Here is a 21,990-nt window from a genome sequence, read left to right as displayed (position 1 = left end):
CCAGCGGCAGCTGGCAGAGACATTCAGGCCCAGTGGCGGCCCACAGAGGTGGACAGGCCCTGCAGCAGAGATAAGCAGACGGAGGTGGACAGGACCGGCGGCGGCCGACAGAGACATTCAGGCTTGGCGGCAGCCCACAGAAGTGGACAGGCCACGCGGCAGAGACAAGCGGACACAGGTCGGCGACTTGCGGAGGTGGAAGGGCCCGGTGGCAGCAGCCGACAGGGACATACAAGCCCAGCGGCAACCGACAGAGACGTGCAGGCCCTGTGGCGGTTCGCAGAGGTGGATGGGCCCCGCAGCAGTGACAAGCAGAGGTAGGTAGGCCCTCGGCGGCAGCCGGCAGAGACATACAGTCCCATTGGCCGCCGCAGAGGCAGACAGACCCAGCGGCAGCTGACAGGGACATACAGCCCCAGCGGCGGAGACAAGTGGATGCAGGTGGGCCTGTGGCGGTGGGCCACAGGGGTGGACAGGCCCAGGGACGGAGGGGGCGGACACAGCTTGGAACGGGGACGCCCCTAGCCCCAACACCTTGGGAAGAGGCTATCTCCGTGGGTCGGAACCAGGGCGAGTCTGGACAATCTGTCTGGGGACAACCCAGGGCCCAACTGCTGATCCTGTGAAACCCAACAACTTGGAGGTGTTGGTGAGACTACCCTGCTCAGCTGAAACCCATCTGGGAGAGGATTCAGATGCCTACAGTTTGAAATCTGAAGAAACAAGATCAGCTGAGGAATTGACAAATGAACAAAACGTGACCTGGGAACACAGAAGAAGGCGCTACCCAGTCACCAAACCAGATCACGAGAATCATAAGTATATAATTCACCGACTGAAATCAGCTGTCCCTGAAGAAACAGCCCAATAGCACCAATTGAACCAAGAACCCCTACTAAACCAAGACTAAAAATTAGAACAAGAGAGGCACTCTCAGACACAGACACCACCTGCACCACACAGAGGAAAAGATGAGTAGACGCCAGTGCAAAAATACAGGCAACAACATAAAGACCTATATGGCAACATCAGAACCTAGTGATTCTACACCTGCAAGACCTAAACATACCATGACAGAAGAAACAGAAGAGATCAACCCTAAAAATGACTTTAAGAAGATGATAGAGGCCCTTAAAGAAGAAATAAAACATTCCCTCAATGAGGAAATAAAAACTTTCCTTAAAGAGGAAATGAAAAACTACCTTAAAGAGGAAATAAAAACTTTCCTTAAAGAGGAAATGAAAAACTCTCTTAAAGAGGAAATAAAAACTTCCCTTAAAGAGGAAATGAAAAACTCCATTAGAGAGGAAATTAAAAACTGCCTTAAAGAAATGGAAGATAAAACGAACAAAAAATGGGAAGAAATCAAATCAAGCCAAGAAAAAGCAATTAAACAGATGAAAGAAACATTCCAAGATCTGAAAAATGAATTTGAGACAATAAAGAAAACACATGCTGAGGGAATGCTGGAAATAGAAATCCTGACAAAACGAACAGGAACTACAGAAACGAGCATAACCAACCGATTCCAAGAGATGGAATAGAGAATCTCTGACACTGAAGACATGATAGAGAAAATAGATTCGTCAGTCAAAGAAAACACTAAAGACAAAAAAGTCATAACACAAAACGTCCAGGTAATTTGGGACACCATGAAAAGACCAAACCTAAGAATAATAGGGATAGAAGAAGGAGAAGAATACCAACTCAAAGGCACAGAAAATATATTCAACAAAATTATAGAAGAAAACTTTCCTAACCTAAAGAAAGAAATACATATGAAGATACAAGAAGCTTACAGAACACCGAATAGGCTGGATCCAAAAAAAAAGTCCCCTCGCCACATAATAATCAAAACACTAAACACACAGAACAAAGAAAAAATATTAAGAGCCGCAAAGGAAAAAGACCAAGTAACATATAAAGGTAAACCCATCAGAATAACACCAGACTACTCAATAGAGACTATGAAAGCTAGAAGATCATGGACAAATCTCATGCAGACACTAAGAGACCACGGATGCCAACCCAGACTATTATACCCAGCAAAACTCTTAATCACCATAGGCGGAGTAAACAAAATATTCCAGGATAAAACCAGATTTAATCAATACCTGTCTACAAACCCAGCCCTACAGAAAGCACTAGAAGGGAAAATTCAACCCAAAGAAGCTACACACATCCATGAAAAATCAAGCAATAGATAATCCCACACCAACATACACCACAGAAGAAACAAGCTGGTGTAGCTATCCTAATATCTAGAGAAAAAGGATGTTTCAAAAGAGAAGAAGTCTTGTGGCAATGCCTCAGTGGTCCAGGTAACTACCAGAACTCGGAAAAGTTGGTTGAATTTGGGATTGACTGGGAGGCCAAAGATTTAAAAGGCAGAAGATTCTCTCAAGACACAAGTTGTGTGATAATAGTGTGTTTTGTGTGTGTGAATGAGAATTTGTAAATGTTGAATTCTAGGCTTCGACAATCATTGTCAGTGCAGATTAAGCTGCAAGTATTTATGCTTTAAAACTTAAATTATAAAGCTAGTTACATCTTTCTAACAACTAGTTCTAATGTTTATGAGCATATTTTACCTACATTACCTTTTCAGGATGTTGAGAAAGATGCATCACACGCAAAGGCTGGAGGCTGGGGGCTAGATGGTTTTGAGGAAGAGGTCTTGGTGGACTCTTTCATAGAGCAAAGGGAAGCAATGCCTTCTGGGAAATGAGCTAAGTTTTAATCTAGTCTTTAGGATTAGAAGTCAAAAACAAAAATATTAAGGAAAGGAAAACCTAATTGATCTTTGAAGTATTGTTATATGGAATTGAGTGGGACTTTTGAGGCCTTTCTTCCAGAAAACAAGGGACTTGGTTGTCAGGCCTATATTAGGCCTAAACCTTGGTGCCATGTAGTTATACTTAAATCATTTCAATGGAAAGTGTCTTAGTGATTGGAACTTCTAGTGCAGTTTGGAGTTCTTCCATTTGAAAAATGTGATATTTGCATGGGATTGTTTGAATCTTGTTTTCTAGTCCCTCCCCATTACCACCCTCATAGTCTGAAGGTAGATTTTTCTCTTGATAAAGGAACAAAAAAGGTGAACATCTTGTTTGTAAATAGGTATCTAGTAACTAGTGGTAAACTTGAAATGGTAGAATTCTTTAAAGCCTAATTCTAGATAGCCTTAAGAAAATATATCTTAATTACTTTTGAACCTGTATTCACCTTGTTTTTTTCAAATATCTTAAGTTATATTTTCTTTTTCAGAGCTGCTTCTTATTTGGGGCTACTTTTTTTTTTTAATTGAGGCGTAATTCATAAAAGGGTATATTGTTTTGATGAGACTTTTTTTTAGAGTTACTTTTTAAAGTCATGAGGTCAACAACTTGGACTACTATGCATGTAAGTGCTAATGCAAATTAAAGCCCAAGTTGACCTCCAGCAGCAGTTCATTCTATGTTGACAGTAAGAGAACACTTTGCCTGTTAGGATACTGTTACTCGTGGACTGAAATGCTGAAGAAACCCCTCCCCCTATTTTGTTTTTCTGCAAAAATCAAGGTATATTCTAGGGTTTCCTGGTTGACCTCAACAGATAAACTGAGATGATAGTCTTAGTTCAGAAATGATCTGAATGTAGATTTACAGTCTACGTGTACAACTGGCTAAGTGAGATCGCTTTCACAGTTCTACGTGTATCCCATCGGCTCCCCATTAGTCACTGAACTCTTAAAACTGGTATTGTAACATTATTACAATGTTTTGCGCCAATTTTATAAACTTTACAGTACAATATGTGTTCCTTTTCTGAGGCAAACCAAAGGTATATTTCTCAAGGTTCTGCTGCTATCAGCAGTGTTGATGGAGGATTTTTTATACATTTGTAATAGACAGAAATAAACCAGAAAAAAAAAGAAGAAAAAAAATGGTGGAGGAAAAGGTGAACACTGCAAGAATACTCAAAAGGGCTGAGAGTTGCAAACACCAAGATTGGCTTTGCATAGTAAATGGAATAGAACAGCTCTGAACTATAGCTTACTTTTCCTGGTTTGGTCTGACAGAATGATTGAATGCTTTTGTACAAAAATCAGAGCCTTAAAAACAAGGATTTGGTGAGATTGTAAAATGGTGTGCCACTTTGGCAAAACAGTCTGGTGGTTGGTCAAAATGCAAAACATTGTTACTCTGTTACTCAACAATTCTACCCTTAGGAATATAACCTCAAACTACTGAAAATGTGCACCTATGAAACATGTACATGAAGATTTACAGCAGTGTGTTGCTAATAGTAAAAAAGTTAAAACAACTCAAATAGCTATCAAATACTGGAGAGAAATAAAATGTGGCTTATTCATACAATAGAATATTATTAAGACATAAAAATGAATGAGAAACTGACAGATTAAATGACTTTGGTGAACCTTCATAATTTCATTTGTAGATCTTTCCATTTCTAATTTATAAATACATTTGGGGTTATAAATTATAAATGTACTGCCTCCTGTCAACATTGTATACTTCTATTTGATGATTTCTGTGTCAAATATTATATGGAAATGTTTCCAAGTATGTTCTGTATTAACTGTGAATGAATAGAACAAAATAAATTGCCTGTGATGGAAAAAAAAAAAAAAAAAAAAAAAACAAGATTTCCCAATTGTGAAAAAGCTCAGATACAAAATTAGATGAATAAGAGGGAAATAGAAAAAAAAAAAAAAAAAAAAAAAAAGAAACCAGGGTGTTTGAGGGTGCTTGTGTCACTGGCAAAGAACAAAGTCACCCCAGTCCTTGGAAAGATAAATGCTTGGAGAAAGCCTGAGGAGGCCTGGGCTTTCGCCTGGATGAACTGAAGCTCTGCATGGAGCAGGGAGTGAAACCACAAACAGCTTTTGGTTCTGAGAACTAGAGCCAAGCTGTAAAGCCTGAGGAGGAACCCCAGCTAACCCAGTCACCTAGTGCACCCTCTGCTTCCCAGAGCCACTACCATCACGGGCTCACTGTGCCCAGTATTCCGTAACAGAAGTCTCGAAGTGCACAAAGAAACAGCGAAGAATGGCCTTTGTAAGCAAGGACATCAGGGATAGAAAACATCCCCGAGGAAGACCAAACGTCAGACCTACCAAAGAATGGAAGCCAACAGTCTCAAAAATGCTCAAAGATTTAAGAAAGCCATGAGCAAAGCATGAGGGAAAACAAGGAGGAACTCAAGGGAGGCTGAAAGACAGACTAGACAGTGGAATTGGCGTCTATGCACACAGACGTTCTGTGGGGTGACTGGAGTTTAGAAATAGGCTGGAGTGAAGACTATTATGGATATAATTACTGCCACTGAATGAACAGAACATACAGGGCAATGAGTGGTTAGTGGGGCAAATTTATGTTTACGGCAATAAAAATAGTTAAAAAAAATACTTCCAGTTCTATGATTTTGCTATGATTCTCAGAGCTCCGGGGGAACTTATTCACACTGCTGCACTCAAAAATGCTGTGTCCAGCTCCATCCCAGCCAGAATCTTGCAGACAGATCAGGTGGAAACAAACATGAGGTCTAACTTCTAACAGACGGGAGACACTCTCCATTGAAATATTGTAGTCATTGTCTAAACACACTGTAGTAGTCTCAGCACGAGGGTTTGTATTATGAGGAAGATAAATCTGAAACAGTCTTCGGGCCTGACCTGGGGTCAAAGGGATGTATTATGGAATTACAGCATAATTACTACTTGCTCCACGCTGGGTCTCCTCCCATGTCCTCAGGCCACAGCCTCTGCCTTCAGAGGGAGCCAGGCACTAGCCAGCTGTGGTGAAGAGGTTAGGCTGGGATCATGCTCTTCTATTAACACGGTAATAAAGTAATCAACGACAAAGAATAAAGAAGATGACATTCCCCGGCACTGGGACTGTCACCAGGCTGTACCTTAGGTACTTTGCTATTGTTTGTTTTGAAACAGGATCTCACCATGCAGCCACAGCTGGTGTAGGACTCACTATGTAACCCAGGAAGGCCTCACACTCATGGGTGATCCTGTTGCCTGCTTCTCCTAAGTGCTGGGATTACAGACATGAGCCACCAGGCCAGCTTTAGGTGGCCATTTAAACATGACTGCTAACACTAGGGCTGTTTTGAAGGACACATCTCTCATCTGCTAAACTCTCTGCTCATAAACTGTCATCCCATCAGACTCTGACAGCTACACATACACCTCTAAAAGATTCCTCTCATTCTTGGCGGGAGGATATCACAAAGTGCACTTTTCTTGAGCAAAACTTGCAAGCCTTCTTATGGCTTGTTTGCTCGGTTGAACACTTATAGAGGATGGGCTCTATCTTCCCTAAGTCATACTGAGCCGCAGCCTAGATCTGCCTTCAGCTACACTTACCTTGAACTTGAAGATCTTAGTTATTTTTTCCTTTCAAATACAGGGCTCGTTACATCAGACACATTATCCTATACTCAGTGGTTAGTGGATCTGAGAAAGCATTTCACAAAATGAACGTCCACTGAGCACTCATGGGCCAGTCCCGAAGTCCAAGCAGGTGACCCCACACAGCTATGCCCATTCCACCCAGGGCTCCCCACTCTTCCCTGCAGTTCTGTCACTCACTCCCTGGAGCTTGCTGCAGGCTGTTTCCAGTTCGTACTCACTTCGCGATTAGCACACACATACTGCCGGAATTAGAGTCGGAATTATGTAGAACGTGCCAATTAGCACCAATGTGGGGAATCACTAATTTTCCTCTTAGACGTTTGATTAGCTACACTCCAACAGGTCTTATTAGAAACTAAAAATATGCAAGGGGTTTGCCCAAGCATGCAACTAGTTATGCAAATTCCTAAACCTTAAATTAATAAGTTCTTAAACTTCTTGTCCACAAACAAACAATTCGAGTGCCAAAATTTCATAAGAAATTAATACAGGGCTTTTCAACTCTGGACTGACTTGGAGAACATCAAAATGGCTAAGTTCCACCCTGTTATCAAGTTCATTCCAAGAAAATCAAATTCATCAGCTATCAAGGACAAAATGTTTTGAGGTTCTCTAGGATACATAAAGGTGAACAATTCTTAAATTTTAATGACCTTATACAGAAGTATATAATCAGGAAAGGATGTACGTAAGGGCACTCATGAGCAAGCCTGGAGACCTGAGTTCAATCCCCAGACCCCACATAAAGGTGGAAGGAGAACTGTTGCTACAAAGTCCCCGACCTCCACGTGTGCACTGTCTGTCTGCACCTAACCTCCACGTGTGCACTGTCTGCACCTGACCTCCACGTGTGCACCCGACCTCCACGTGTGCACTGTCTGCACCTGACCTCCACGTGTGCACTATCTGTCTGCACCTGACCTCCACGTGTGCACTGTCTGTCTGCACCTGACCTCAACGTGTGCGCTGTCTGTCTGCACCTGACCTCCACGTGTGCGCTGTCTGTCTGCACCTGACCTCCACGTGTGCGCTGTCTGTCTGCACCTGACCTCCACGTGTGCACTGTCTGTCTGCACCTGACCTCCACGTGTGCACTGTCTGCACCTGACCTCCACGTGTGCACCCGACCTCCACGTGTGCACTGTCTGCACCTGACCTCCACGTGTGCACCCGACCTCCACGTGTGCACTGTCTGCACCTGACCTCCACGTGTGCACTGTCTGTCTGCACCTGACCTCAACGTGTGCGCTGTCTGTCTGCACCTGACCTCCACGTGTGCACTGTCTGTCTGCACCTGACCTCCACGTGTGCACTGTCTATCCGCACCTGACCTCCACGTGTGCACTCTCTGCACCTGACCTCCACGTGTGCACTGTCTGTCTGCACCTGACCTCCACGTGTGCACTGTCTGTCTGCACCTGACCTCCACGTGTGCACTGTCTGTCTGCACCTGACCTCCACGTGTGCACTGTCTATCCGCACCTGACCTCCACGTGTGCACTCTCTGCACCTGACCTCCACGTGTGCACTGTCTGTCTGCACCTGACCTCAACGTGTGCGCTGTCTGTCTGCACCTGACCTCCACGTGTGCACTGTCTATCCGCACCTGACCTCCATGTGTGCACTCTCTGCACCTGACCTCCATGTGTGCACTGTCTGTCCACACCTGACCTCCACGTGTGTGCCGTCTGCACCTGTAATAAGTGAATCTTAAAGGGTATATAATTTTCCTAGATGAGTAATTCTTTGTGGAAGAAGGGAGAGAGACTAATTCCCATAGGAAAGGAACTGAGAATTTTCTAAAAATGATTCCCCATTCTAATCTATAATTCTCTGAAAACCCCCGACAATGGATTATTTGGAATAACAAAATCAAATGAGACAGGAAGATTCAGAAAGTCGGGAGTTAAGTCTGAAGAACATCCATGCACATGTACAGCAGTGCTACACTGAGCTGTCCTCTAGCAGGAATCTCCACACTGTGGAGCTGTGGACTATATCCTGTTTCTTCACACCACTAGCCCCCACTAACCCCCACACACTACCTCCATATTCTTTTCAAAAACAGCTTTACTGAGATGTAATTTACGTGCTTACAATTCACCTCTTCAAGTACAGATCTAGCTAGTGCTATGTACTGTGCGGAGCCCGTATTTGTGGCTTCTCTCATTAAGCATAATTAGTGCTTTCAAGATTCATCCTGTGGCTTGTATCAGTACTTCATTTTTTAATGCCAGGTAATATTCTGTTGTATGTGTGTACTTTGGTGAGGCTCTTTCCAGTGTTTGCTTGTGTGCTTTCTTTCTTTTTCTTTTCTTTTTCTTTCAGAATAACCATTTAAAAAAACAACAGAGACAAGGATAATCAAACACAGTTTGGACCTATGGTTGATACCTAGAAGCAGTTATCTTAAACAAATGAAAATAAGACTATCTCTTTGCAGGGATCATGATCCAATAAAAACCTGGCATAAAGAAAGAGAAAACCACAAGTAGACTGCTTAGAACACAGGTAACATTGCACATTTTAACTGAAGGACTGAGAAGAGAACAGACCTGGTGGTCCACGCCTATAATCGATCCCAGTAGTGGGAAGGGGGGTCAGGAGGACTCCCAGGAGTCTGAGGCCAATCTGACATACAGGATAGTCTGGGATACTGTCTCAAGAAAAACCAAACAGGAGCTGGGCAGTGGTGGTGCACGCCTGTAATCCCAGCACTTGGGAGGTAAAGGCAGGTCAATCTCTGTGAATTTGAGGCCAGCCTGGGCTACAGAGTGACTTCTAGGACAGCCAGGGCTACACAGAGAAACCCTGTCTCGAAAAACCAAAAACCAACCAAACAACAACAAAAACAAGAAGGCAAGATAGTCCAGCAGGCAAAGGCACCTGCAGTCAAACGTGACAACGCCCCCCCATCTTTGACTGACAGACAGACAGACAGACAGACACACACACACACACACACCCCAAATAAATAAAGAAATGCAAGGAAAAAAACAACTAAATAACAGAGAAGCCAAAGCTACAAGTACCCTGGGTGGACGGACCTTTTCATTAAGCTGGCAATAACTGAATTCTCTAAAATCAGTAACTAAATATTCTTAAATATAGCCCCTAAAATATCCCCTTATCTTTACATGTTCGTCTATATCTATCTGTGCTTACATATAACTGCAAAAATATATGAATTTGGAGGTATAATTTTCTTCATCTTCATCATGTATCCCTTTACTTAAATAAATATCAATTTACCGGGACGGAATGTAGTTTCGGGGCAGAATCTGGAAAGCCGCAGACAACTCTGGCACTGTATTTTTTTCAGGAGGGGGACTGTTTTCGAGACAGGGTTTCTCTGTGGAACAGCTCTGGCTGTCCTAGAACTCCCTCTGTAGACCAGGCTGGCCTTGAACTCTCAGAGATCCGCCTGCTTCTGCCTCTTGATTGCTGGGATTAAAGGCATGTGCCACTGCCGCGGCCGCTGCCACCACCACCACCCAGCTTCAGACTCTGTATTTTCAAAGCATGCCTGAAATCACAACCCAGTGACTAGAGAAGGGGCACATCTCAGATCCCCCTCGGTGGAGATTGCCAGCATCCCTCACACAGACACTGCCGAAGTCCCTTACCCATTTCCCTCACTTCTTACTCTTCACCGGCCCAGCTCGTTGGGCACATTCGCTGTGGCTCCCATTGTGTTACTGCCTTGCTCAAGCCTGTTGGGAAGGTCCAACCTGGTTATTAGAATATTTATAATCTGGGCCTTGCTAATCTATCAAATCTTGGGTACCCTACTCTGCTAATTCCCCGAGACTCATCCTTTCCTCTCACTGTCCTCAGCCAGAGAAGATGGAGACCAGGCAAAGCACAGGACGCCCCTTCCTTGTGCTCTGGGCTACTCTGACATCCTTCATCTTCATCCTCCCCTCCCCTCTTGACCTGCACTTGTCCTAGCTCAGCCTAGACATCAGCTCCTCCTGGAAGCTTTCACAGCTCTCCCTGGACACTGCACTCTACTGCTATGGGCGTGCTTGACCCTGTCAGGACTTCCTCCTCTACTACACTGCCCCTGCTGTTCCTTAGTTCCTTCATTTACCTGAACACAGGAAACGGAAAGGCAGGTTCACCAGCAGTGGAAGAGCGCATGGTATACAAAACTCCATAAACACCCGCTGACTAAGCAGTATGGTTCTATAAATTAATGTCATGACAATGTTTATAATGCATAAGACTTGGTTGTTATGTAAAGCATTATCATTGTGCCTTAGTTAAAACACTTTCAGGGTTGGCAGAATAAAGGCTCCCCGAAATGATTACGTCCCAATTCCATGAATCTATACATGCCCTCATGTTACAAAGAGAAGCGCAGCAGCAGATGGATGTAAGGCTGCCCATCAGTTGTCTCTGAACAGGGAGGTTACTCTGGATCACCTTGTGGGACCTGTGTGATCATGGGGGGCAGCAGAGTCCGAGTAGTGTGTGCAGGACTCCTCCTTAGAGGCCAAGGAAGAACGGCGTTGGCTGACAGCCTCCCTTTGGCCAAGAGAGCAAGGGCAGACTCCGGACCTACAGCAATGCATGACAGATAGCGTGTTTTCAGCCTCTAAAGTTGGGGGCATTTGTTAGGGGACTGGGGGGCTCTTTTTCTTTTGTGATGGGTATGTCTGGGGCTGGAGTCAAGGCTGATGGTAAAGTGGCTGCCACACAAGCATGAGGCCCAGAGTTTAGAACCCCAGAATCCACGTGTGACTCATGATTTGGAGGGCAGTTAGAAAAGTTCTTCTAGGCTCAAAGTCAGACAGGTAAGATGCAACTTGGAGCCCATGTCTCATGGCATCACCAGTTGTTATTTTTAGACATCAGTCATGTGCCAGTGTGCACCTCTAACACGAAACATAGGACAAGGCCCCAGGTTCAATTCTCAGTCCCACCATGAAAAGAAAGAAAAACCCTAGGACTTAAGAGAAGCCCAGACAAAAGAGCTCGGCAGCTAAGGCAGACTCACAGAGTTAGTTCTTAGTTCTGAACTCTCTAAGCCACGAGCCCCCCCCCCCCCCCCAAACATTCTGTGACCCAGCAATCACAAGCGCTTTAGAGCTCTTCTCTTCTGGCTGCCTGATGCACAGGACTGTTGTCCCGAGAACAATGCCGCAGGATATGCAGTATCAGTTTCCTCGGAGATAAGCGGGAAACAAGGAAGGCGCTGAGTTCCTGATCTCAGATCACAAAGGTAGCAGCCCCAGGCAGAGCAGAGCCTCCGGCCCAGAGCTCTACTAACGATACCGGCCTGACTCCAGGCTGCAGATCCCGTTCCTGGTTTTGTCGTCCTCCAGATTCCTGCCCTCCTGGTCTTGGACCAGCTGGATACGTCGTGAAGGGCAAGAGTAAAGCAAGGTGATATGCTGAATGTGGCAACTCTATTTGGGAGAGCCTTCCTTCCTCAGTCTCCACGTGCTATCTACCTCTGGTTCTGGCTATTTCCTGCACTGTTTTGTCTAACGTGTAGATACCATGGTGACTAAAGATAAGTAAACACCAAATGTTGTTATGGCAATCTTTAGACACTTAATCTGAACTCGTCTGTTAAGTCATGCAAAATTTATGAGCCATTGATTGCCAGGGGCTGAGGAACAGGAGACATGGACAGTGACTGCTAATGGGTTTCTGGTTTCTTTTGCAGGATCCAATACTGATGATGGCGCACAGTTCCGCGGCTATAATTAAACCACCGTGCCGTGTACTTTAAAAAGCAAACTTTGTGGTTTGTTAATTATGTTTCCGTTTTAACAACTTGCTGTTATAAAGAAACCGGACATTAACAAATGTTAGCAAAGAGACAGAAACTGTATCTCTCCCATATTTTAGTGGGGCTACAAACTGGCGGAGCCACACTGGAAAATAGTTCACCAGTTAGACATAATGCTACCTATTATGTAGAACTACCTCCCACTGACAAATGAGAGAAATAAAAACGTGTTCAGAGAGACATCACAGTAGACAGAAAGCATAAGAACCAACACGCTCACCTGTGTACACATAAATACTCGAGAATGTGCTACATCTATCCATGTAGTGGAGCATTACTTAGCCATAAAAAGAAAGAGAGTTCTTAAAGGCAGCACCATCAGAATGATCTCCTTCCTTACAGAACCCAGATCTTGCCAATCAGCTGGTCTATAGAGCCAGCTTGCCCCAGGAATCCTTTCTCTACCTAATAACACTGGGGTACACGCAGGCCTCCAGACCTGCCCAATATTATGTGGGTGCCAATAATCTGAACTCTGCAGGCTGGGGAGATGGCTCAGCGGTTAAAAGCACTGGCTGCTCTTCCAGAGGACCTGGGTTCAATTCCCAGCATCCACGTGGCAGCTCACAACTGTCTGTAACTCCAGTTCCAGGGAATCTAACAATCTCAAACAGACATATATACAGGCAAAACACCAATGCACACAAAATAATAATAAATAAATTTTTTAAAAATTAAAAAAAAGAAAATAATGAAAAAAAAAAAAGAATCTGAATTCTGGTTCTCGTGTTTGTTCAGCAAGGACTTCGTCCACTGAGCCACCTCCTCAGCCACCTCCTAGTTTTATATTTTACTCCAAATTTTAAAACTACAAATGAAACCCAGGATATGGAATAACTATAGTTATATATATATTTATATATAAAGAACTATATATATAAAACTATAGTTCTTATCAGCACAAGAGAGCAGGAGGGAGGAGGAGACCCTGCTAATTCACTAGGTCTCTTGCAAACACTGCCGGCCTGCATAACGTGCATTCCAGGAAGGACTGCCGGCCAATAGCATGCCAGCACTGCAATGCCTCTGCCAAAACAAAACAACAACAACCAACCAAACAAATAAGAGCAGGCACAAAAATCACCAGCTGGGGCTTCTCCCCAGGAGTGCCTGGTGAGGCAGACACAGAACAGCACAGCTGCAATCTCACCTGCCAAACTACATTCTGGAAAGAAATCTGCATTCCTCTGTATCCAAAGATATGCAGATATCAAAACCAGATGTCTTACTCAACACTGCTACCAGACATGCACAGATTTAAATAAGTCCATGTATACCGCTCACCTACAGAGTGAGGCAGAAAGATCTATGCACAGGTGTACTAGCACAGACCATCACAGGTCAGACACCAAGGCCTCGGTGATGGGGAAGGAAATCCTAAGGGCAGCAGGCAACCGTGTGCTTTATAAAGGATGTAGACTGAATACGTTATGATTCATCTACAGACTGACACTGTAAAGGACCACACAGTGGAACCTATGGATTCTGCTGCAGAACAAGACTGAAAGAAGAAAAGCAAGTTGAAATGCCGATTTTTGTTAAAGGACAGTAAGATCTGCAGGCCTTACCTGGAGGTACGTTCTTGGGAGTGCCTCTTTTGGCTCTTGGACTTTGATTTCCAGGGAGTTTTTGGTCCTGGCCCAGGGAAGGCTGGTCATCTTTGGGACCGTCACATGGCGTGTGCTCTGCTGTCTCACCGGGGGCTACCTCGCAGCTGGACAGGCAGCTTTCATTATTGTTGAGACTGTCCTGTTCAGACACTGTGGCTCTCCCCATGGCACTGTCACCGCCCGTCAGACCTGCAGGCCCGTCCCCGGCAAGCTGATTTTCATTTTCGTCTGAGACAGAAGGCAAGGGCGTCACTCTCCTTTCCACGCTGCCACCCGGGTGACATCCATCTTGTGGTTCTATCTGAAGACTGTATGTAGGAGGGTCGCTGTCATCCATTAGCGCATCTTTTGTGGAACTGTTTAAAGTTTCATCAAAGGCCTTCCATGCCTACAAAGACAAGAGAATAAAGAAGGCTACTTCATTCTGTAACCTCTGGGGGCCTGCGTGGTTTGCAGTTTCCCACTTCTTTTCATTTCACTGATATCCGGAAAGGAATGAACTCCATTCTTTCCTTCTTCTTCACCTGCACCCTCATCCAACTCTCACCCCGCTCTGCATGCCAGCACAGAGGCTCTCCCAGTGGCTGTCACTCAGAGGATGTCCCACTAAACCAGAGTGGGAAGGCGGCCTGCATCCTGGGCTTCTGAATGTGCCTCATGCTGGGGCAGCTGACTCGAGGAAAGAAATTCCTGGCCGCGCAGGTTATCTCTAAAAGCCATCACTCACGATATCCTGGATATGTGCCAGAAAAGTAAGCACCAGCTGCGCAAATACTTCTTCTTTGACTAAACAGCAGCAACATTTACAAATGAGAACAATGGAAGCCGTATTATATATATATATATATATATATATATATATATATATATGTGTGTGTGTGTGTATATATATATTTTCTATAAAGGCACATGGGGAAGAGTCAAACCACATATATTTACTCTGCTGTTCACGACACCTTTTACTTTCTGAAAGCAATCACTGAGCACTGCCGAGGAGAACCTTACCATTTCCAGCAAAACCATTTTAAACAATCCCCTTTTTAAAAGAGGGTGGTAATAATTAATGCTGGAATTTTAGGGACACGCTTAACATTTTAAATGCCTAAAAAGTGCCTGTAGTCCCAAGTACTTGGGTTGTTGAAGCAGGAGAATGATTTGAACCTAGGAATCTGGGGTCAGCCTGAACAAGAGAACAGGCCTGGAAACACACAAGCCAGTTAGGTATCAGCCATTTTTTATCTTATCATTCAAAGGTACATTTTAAGAAGAAGTATGCCAGCCAGATTATTTATGCTTGCCTAGCATTATTTCTGGGTCTGAATCAACTATTCCAATAATTCTGAAAAAATATCTCCCCCTACTTAGGTGATAGTACTTAAAAAAAATCTTCAAACGGGTAAGTAGGAATTCTTATTCTTTAAAAAAATACATAAATAGGGGCTGGAGAGATACTTCTGGGGTTAAGAGCACTGGCTGCTCTTGCAGAGGACCCAGGTAAAATTCCTGGTACCCACACAGCAGCTCACAGATATCTGTATCTCCAGTTCTAGGAGACCCAGCGTTCTCTCCTGGCCTCTGCAGGCACCAGGCACAGCCACGCAGGCAACACATAAGATAAAAATAATAAAATCTAAAATATAACAGAAAGTATGCAAATAAAGTACAATTCTCTTTAAAATACATAAGCAAAGCCAGGCAGTGGTAGCACACACCTTTAGTCCCAGCACTCAGGAGGCAGAGGCAGGTGGATCTCTGAGTTTGAGACCAGGCTGGTCTACAGAGCGAGCTCCAGGACCAACAAGACTACACAGAGAAATGTTGTTTATAAAAACAAACAAGGGCTGAGGCTGCAGCTCGGTTGATAGAGTGCTTGTCTAGAATGCAGGAAGCCCTGGCTTGGATCCCAGCACCACACAGACTGGACACAGTAGCACAGACCAGTTGACCCAGTACTTGGGAGGCAGAGGGAGGCAAACCAGATACTTAACTGTCCACAGCTATGTAGCAAGTCAGAAGCCAGACTGGATACATGAAACCCTGCCTCAAAAATATATATACACAGATACATCATGCACATAAACATATAAATCACATATATGTAAACAATGTCTACAGTACTAATCCTACATAAATGTATTACATATTTGCAACATATTTTGCAACTGAGATGCCTTATTTCATGCATAAGGGCATTCTTAGAAAACATAATGTCTAAATCTAGCTGGTATCATTTTCCTTAAAACAGCTTATCTCTACTGGATCTAGTTTTACTGTTTTTTTTGTTTGTTTGTTTGTTTTGTTTTTGTTTTTGAGACAGGGTCTCTCTACATAGGCCTGGGTGTCCTGGAACTCACTCTGTAGACCAGGCTGACCTAGAACTCACAGAGCTCTTCCTGCCTCTGCCTCCCAAGTGCTGGGACTAAAGGCGTGGACTTCTAGTTCTACTTTAAACAGCCTCAGCTGCTTTCTAATTTAGAGCATCAGCAGGACTGCAGTGTGTTTACAGTCTGAGCACAGGCTTTGATCTGCTAACTGTAGAGACTCAGAGACCACACACTAAGGGAACCTGAGACAGAAGAAACAGAGCAGTTGGGGGAGCCCAACACTGATGAGTCTCGTTCCACACCCTTACTGTGGCAGCCACATGTCCGCCCTCTGGTCTCCAAAACAAGTCTACACTACAAGTATTCATATTGTGTTAGAAATGAAGGAAGAAAATACTAAGGCCATAATCCTGGGACAGAAGCAGAGCTGGACCTGAAACTCTGTCTTCCTGGTTCAATACAATGGCTGAGGACAGGGGCACACCTAGGTTCAAATTGTGTCCTTGCCATTTTACAAGTGGTGTGGGAAACATTAGGTGAGTTACCTAGCAACCACACACCTCATTTTCCTCATCTGCATGACTGTAGAACTGTAGAGTCTCAAACAGCTGAGTTTTCTTCTGTTTTTGGTGATACCAGGGATTAAACCCAGGACTTTCATAGATGAATGTACGACTATTAAGCTACAAGCTCCCAATGATTTTTCACTTTAAACATTTAGTGTCTCTGTGTATGCACATGCAACGCATACCTGCCTGCCTATTTCTCTGTATGGGCTTGTGTGTGCCACAACACATAATACATGAAGGTCAGAGAATAACTTGTAGAGTTGGCTCTCTCCTATCATGTGGGTTCTGGGTATTGAACTCAGGTCACCGGGCTTGGCTGTGAGCACTTTTATCCACTCATCACTCTGCCCCTAACTTTCTTGAATTTTCATCTGAGGCATGCTATTGCCAAGTTGCCCAGGCCAAGCCCAAATCTGCCGTGTAGCCCTGGCTGGCCTTGAACTCATGAGTCTAATGCTCAGCCTTCTGGATGCTACTTCCTATACCTGGCCAAAGGTCATTTGTGACGCTTGGGTAACAGGACCCAAGGTAAGGCGCTTCAGAGAGCACTTGGTCCACACAGCAAATGCTTAATAAATGTTCCTTCCCAAACAGACTCACAATGCATTACACACTGGTGGTTGACTCAAGGGACACTCAACCTTACCATATATTCAGAAACAGCTTTCCCAAACACTCTAGAAATGACCAGGTGCTGGATGACAAACAATGCTAACCAGCTTCATTAGAGAACACTGAGGTACCAATTTACAGTGGAGGATTCTCATTCAGTCCCTGCAGTCAGTATTCACGTGTTTCTTCTGAGTGTCCTGTTTCAGATGACTGAGATATTTAGAGATTAGTGGTTGGGACTACTTGGTAAGACCGGGGGGAGAGAGCTCAGTGGGGAAAATGCTCGCCATTCAAGCATGAATGAGGACATGATTTGACCCCCAGAACCCACATTTTAAAAGCCAGGAATACTGCTGGGTGTGGTGGCACACATCTTTAATCCCAGCACTTGGGAGGCAGAGGCTGGGAGATATCTGAGTGTAAGGCCAGCTAGGGCTACATAGTGAGACCTTGTTTCAAAACAATAACAACAGCAACAACAAAACAACAAAAAAGCCCCATGTGGTCGCACGCATTTGTAATTCCCACTGCTGGGAGGCTGGGAGGCAGAAGCAGGCAGATCACTCAGGCTCACTGGTCAGCTAACCTAGCCCTTTCAGCGAGTACATATATGTATACATGTAAAGGTACACAGCTCTGAGGTCTGGCCTCCACATGCACACATGAGCACACAAACACATACACACAGGATTCCCGGGAGCTGGGCATGATGTGCACACTGGTAATCCCAACATGAGCAAGGCAGAGGTTGGATCAGCCCTTGAGGGACAGCCCAGCTACATGAGACCCTGTTTCAAGAGCCAACGACTCCTTGGGAAGTGCAGACTTATACTCATTTGAAGCTTTGCCCCACACCAGGCCCCAAGTTAAGTGCATCCATACAACAGACTCAATTCTCACCATCTCCCAGCAGATGGTTACTTCTAGTCCTTTACATGGTTGGAAGCAGAGAGGCTCATCAACCACTTTAGAAATGGTATTTGGACTGAGTATGGGCAAAGCCAGACTCTTAACCAGTGTCCTGTGGAAAGAAACTAAAAAAAATCCACTCCAGTGTCCCTACCCGCCACCCACCCGAAGACAGAGACACGCCTCCAACGACCAAGGCCAGGTTTCTTGAGGTACTTTTCTCCTCCCTGGAAAATGCTACATCACTGAATGGATGGTTTCCCAGGAGCCCTCTTCCTTCTGTTGAGAGATTTTCTGGGCCGTCTTAGGGTAGGTCCACTCCCAGGAACATCAGAGTTCCTCTCCTTGGGCCTCACGACAACTTGCCTCCTACTCTTTTGTGACCACACAATTAGTTTAACTTTCAAAAGGAAAGCCTTCAAACTGTTTTCTAACACTAGGTCCCTTGATCTTTCTAAGATTTTATTTTTTTAATTTTATTTTTGTGAGACACCTAACATCGCCTCAAGGCCTGGCTCAAAAGTCACTTACCCCAGTTTGCCTGGCTGATTTCTCTGTCCTCAAAGACTCCCATACAATGCACTCCTCTCCAGCACTCTGCCAGGCCAGTCCTCCCCAAGTATCAGTCTGTACCAGAGTCCTCCCTGAGTATTGCTCTGCACCAGAATCCTCCCCAAAATATTGGTCTGCACCAGAGTCCTCCCCAAGTATTGCTTTGCACCAGAATCCTCCCCCAGTATTGGTCTGCCCAGAGTCCTCCCTGAGTATCGCCCTGCACCAGAGTCCTCCCCGATTATCGCTCTGCACTATTTCTGCATGAGTTTTTACATGTAGGATTTTTGAATGTCCACAGTCTACTTCTCCCAAGCGCAGTTTGTCAGTGTCTGGCTCCTGTGACTATCAGACACATGGATTCAGTCAGATGCCGACGGCCACCCGCAGCCGGACCCTGCTCTAAAAGGTAAAGGGACCCGATGCACAGTGCTTGGCATCTGTCTGAATTCTTATTCCCTGCAATTAGAATGCTTTCATTTGAACAATGGGATAAACTGCTAGTGGAATTCGAATCATTAGCAAACTCTGCCAGCTTTGGGGTTAAAAATAAAGTGTTATATTTCTCTCTTTTCCTGCCAGCAGTGGGAGAAAGGACTGGGGAGGTCCAGGCATGCAGCAGTGGGTTCAAAACCTGTGCTAGCACTGAGACTGATGTGGCCCCCATCAGCACATGTGAGTCTGTGTTCAAACTTACTTTATCCACGCAATATGGCTCTTCTGTTAGAACCCGATGTCTAGGCCAATTCTCTCCAGAGCGGCAGTAACGCTGGATCGCAGCTACGACACAGACACTAACATAGTTTGCCTTTTAAAAGCACGACAGTAAGCCTGCCCGTTTCCAGACTCTTGTGGCAAAATAGCATTCCAAATATGTACAAGGCGTAAGTCGTCTGACACGTTGACTCTCCAGCCAAAGAATTTCGAGCAAATATATTCAAGGAAGGCCTATACAAAGCATGAAAGCCAGAAAACCTTAAGGAAGAAATATCAAACAAACAAACATTCTAAATTAACAGTCCAAGGAGGAAATCTTTGTTAAAAGCACAAACTTAATCGTATATAAAATTTTAATTCATTTGAATAGATGTGGTGATATTAAACACAAGGTGTTATGAAAGTGAGAAACAATGTACAGGAACAATTAGGTGACTCCCTTATAGAAACACTTAAGGAGATCGCAAAGGCCATATTTCTTTAATTCCTTCAAATCAGACTGACATACCCTTAACTTTCACACACCAAGTTTCATCATAAGAATAAAGGTTGAGGCCGGGCGGCGGTGGCACACGCCTTTAATCCCAGCACTTGGGAGGTAGAGGGAGGCTGATCTCTGTTGAGTCCAGGAAGGCCTGGTTTGTAGAGTGAGTTTCAGGACAGCCAGGGCTACACAGAGAAACCCTGTCTGGAAAAAGTGGGAAAAAAAAAAAAAGAACAAAGGTTGACTTCTAAGTGTGAATCCGTCAATTTACAGGCAGGTCAAAAGTTTGAGACAGTGAGCCAAGGAGGTAGCATAGTGAGAAGGCCCAGTGGGCCAGGGCACCCCCTGCCCAGCTCACAAGCATGCACCCACACACTAAATACACAGAACTTTTACAAAAGGCTTAGTAGTTGAGCCTGGTTGGTGTCTTAGTTTGGGTTTCTATTGCTGTGAAGAGACACCATGACCACGGCAACTCTTATAAAGAAAACATTGAATTGGGGTGGCTTGCTTACAGTTTCAGAGGTTCAGTCCATTAGCATCATAGCCGGGAGCATGGCAGCGTGCAGGCAGATGTGGTGCAGGCAGATGTGGTGCAGGGTATAGGTATCCTGCAGGCAATAGCAAGTCGACTGACAGGTCACACTGAGGGAAGTTCCAGCAAGAGAGATCTCAAAGCCCGACCCCAGCGACACACTTCCTCCAACTAGGCCACACCTCCTAACAGTGCCACTCCCCTTGGGGGCCATTTTCTTTCAAACCACCTCTGTGGTGTACACCTGTAAACCCAGCACTTAGAGGCTGAGACTAACCTGGGCTACAAGACTGTGTTTTGCTCCAACACGTACCAAAAGGGGGAGGGGCTTTTCACAGTGTAGTCTCTAGGAACAATATTACATATATTGCTTGTGCTGTATTTCTATTGGCCCACACTGCTCTGTGACACTGCCCTGACAATGTCACAGTCATGGGTCATGGTTACTCATCCCATGCTAATTCATTCGGTAGCATACAAGTTATGCTACAGACAATTTCTGGCATAGGCAATTATAATTAGTGTAACATGACAATGTAAATACTGACAGAAATAGATGCTATATGTCTTTAAAACTAATTTCTACTACTTGTTTATTTATTTTGAGAATGTCAGCTTCAGAATTATGCTGTCTTCCTTTTTGTTACTTCCTCATATCCAAAAGCCAAATCATTCTGGGCATATCATAAAAGTTGTGTTATCAAAAACAAAAACAGGAGATAAATAAAAAACAGAAACAGACTCATGGAAGGTGCATATACTGAAGAAATGGGGTGGTCTGTTGGGAGAGGGCCTTGGGAATTACCTGGAAAGTATAAAGCAGCCAACGTGGGAAACTGGAAAAGTAGGGGGTATTGCCACAGTCTTCTTAGATGAATACTACCATAAATCCATAGTGTCCATTCTGCTCCACATATATACAGTCTAGAGATGAATACTACCATAAATCCATAGTGTTCATTCTGCTCCATATACACACACTGTCTAGAGATGAATACTACCATAAATCCATAGTGTTCATTCTGCTCCATATACACACACTGTCTAGAGATGAATACAACTATAAATCCATAGTGTCCATTCTGCTCCATATACACACACTGTCTAGAGATGAATACAACTATAAATCCATAGTGTCCATTCTGCTCCATATACACACACTGTCTAGAGATGAATACTACTATAAATCCATAGTGTTCATTCTGCTCCATATACACACACTGTCTAGAGATATATTCTACCATGATTCCAGTGTACATTTTACTCGGTGATATGTACACTGTCTTCAAATCAATTAAGACAAATCACAGTGCAATTGAATTACAAAGTAGTAGCTGAACAGAAATCTACACCCTAACCTTCTACAGGAAACACTATTAACAGGAATGCAAGAATGTTCGAGGTTAACAAAAAAAGTTGTCTTCAGTCTGTCTTAACACCAACTTTCA

At 44.3% G+C, this 21,990-nt stretch overlaps 1 protein-coding gene across 3 annotated transcripts in view; it reads right to left on the bottom strand.

Annotated features, from left to right (window-relative positions):
* Window positions 1–21,990, bottom strand: part of Cnst (consortin, connexin sorting protein) — an 88,828-nt gene that overhangs the window by 41,930 nt on the left and 24,908 nt on the right. Inside the window, exons 2-3 of one of the 3 annotated variants that reach the window (XM_076548055.1) lie at window positions 19,504–19,754; window positions 13,799–14,228 (exon numbers count right to left, since the gene is read on the bottom strand). In XM_076548055.1, the coding sequence (XP_076404170.1) occupies window positions 13,799–14,177 (379 nt within the window). In that variant the 5' untranslated portion in view covers window positions 14,178–14,228; window positions 19,504–19,754. Of the gene's footprint in view, window positions 1–10,053; window positions 10,141–13,798; window positions 14,229–19,503; window positions 19,755–21,990 lie in introns of those variants that run through there. The other 2 variants (XM_006974203.4, XM_076548056.1) reach the window with 2 other exon arrangements.

This window comes from Peromyscus maniculatus, chromosome 11, assembly GCF_049852395.1.
Source record: "Peromyscus maniculatus bairdii isolate BWxNUB_F1_BW_parent chromosome 11, HU_Pman_BW_mat_3.1, whole genome shotgun sequence".
Taxonomy (NCBI): Eukaryota; Metazoa; Chordata; class Mammalia; order Rodentia; family Cricetidae; genus Peromyscus; species Peromyscus maniculatus.
Note: the sequence above shows the minus strand (reverse complement) of the source record. Positions and strands in the feature narration are given on the sequence as shown.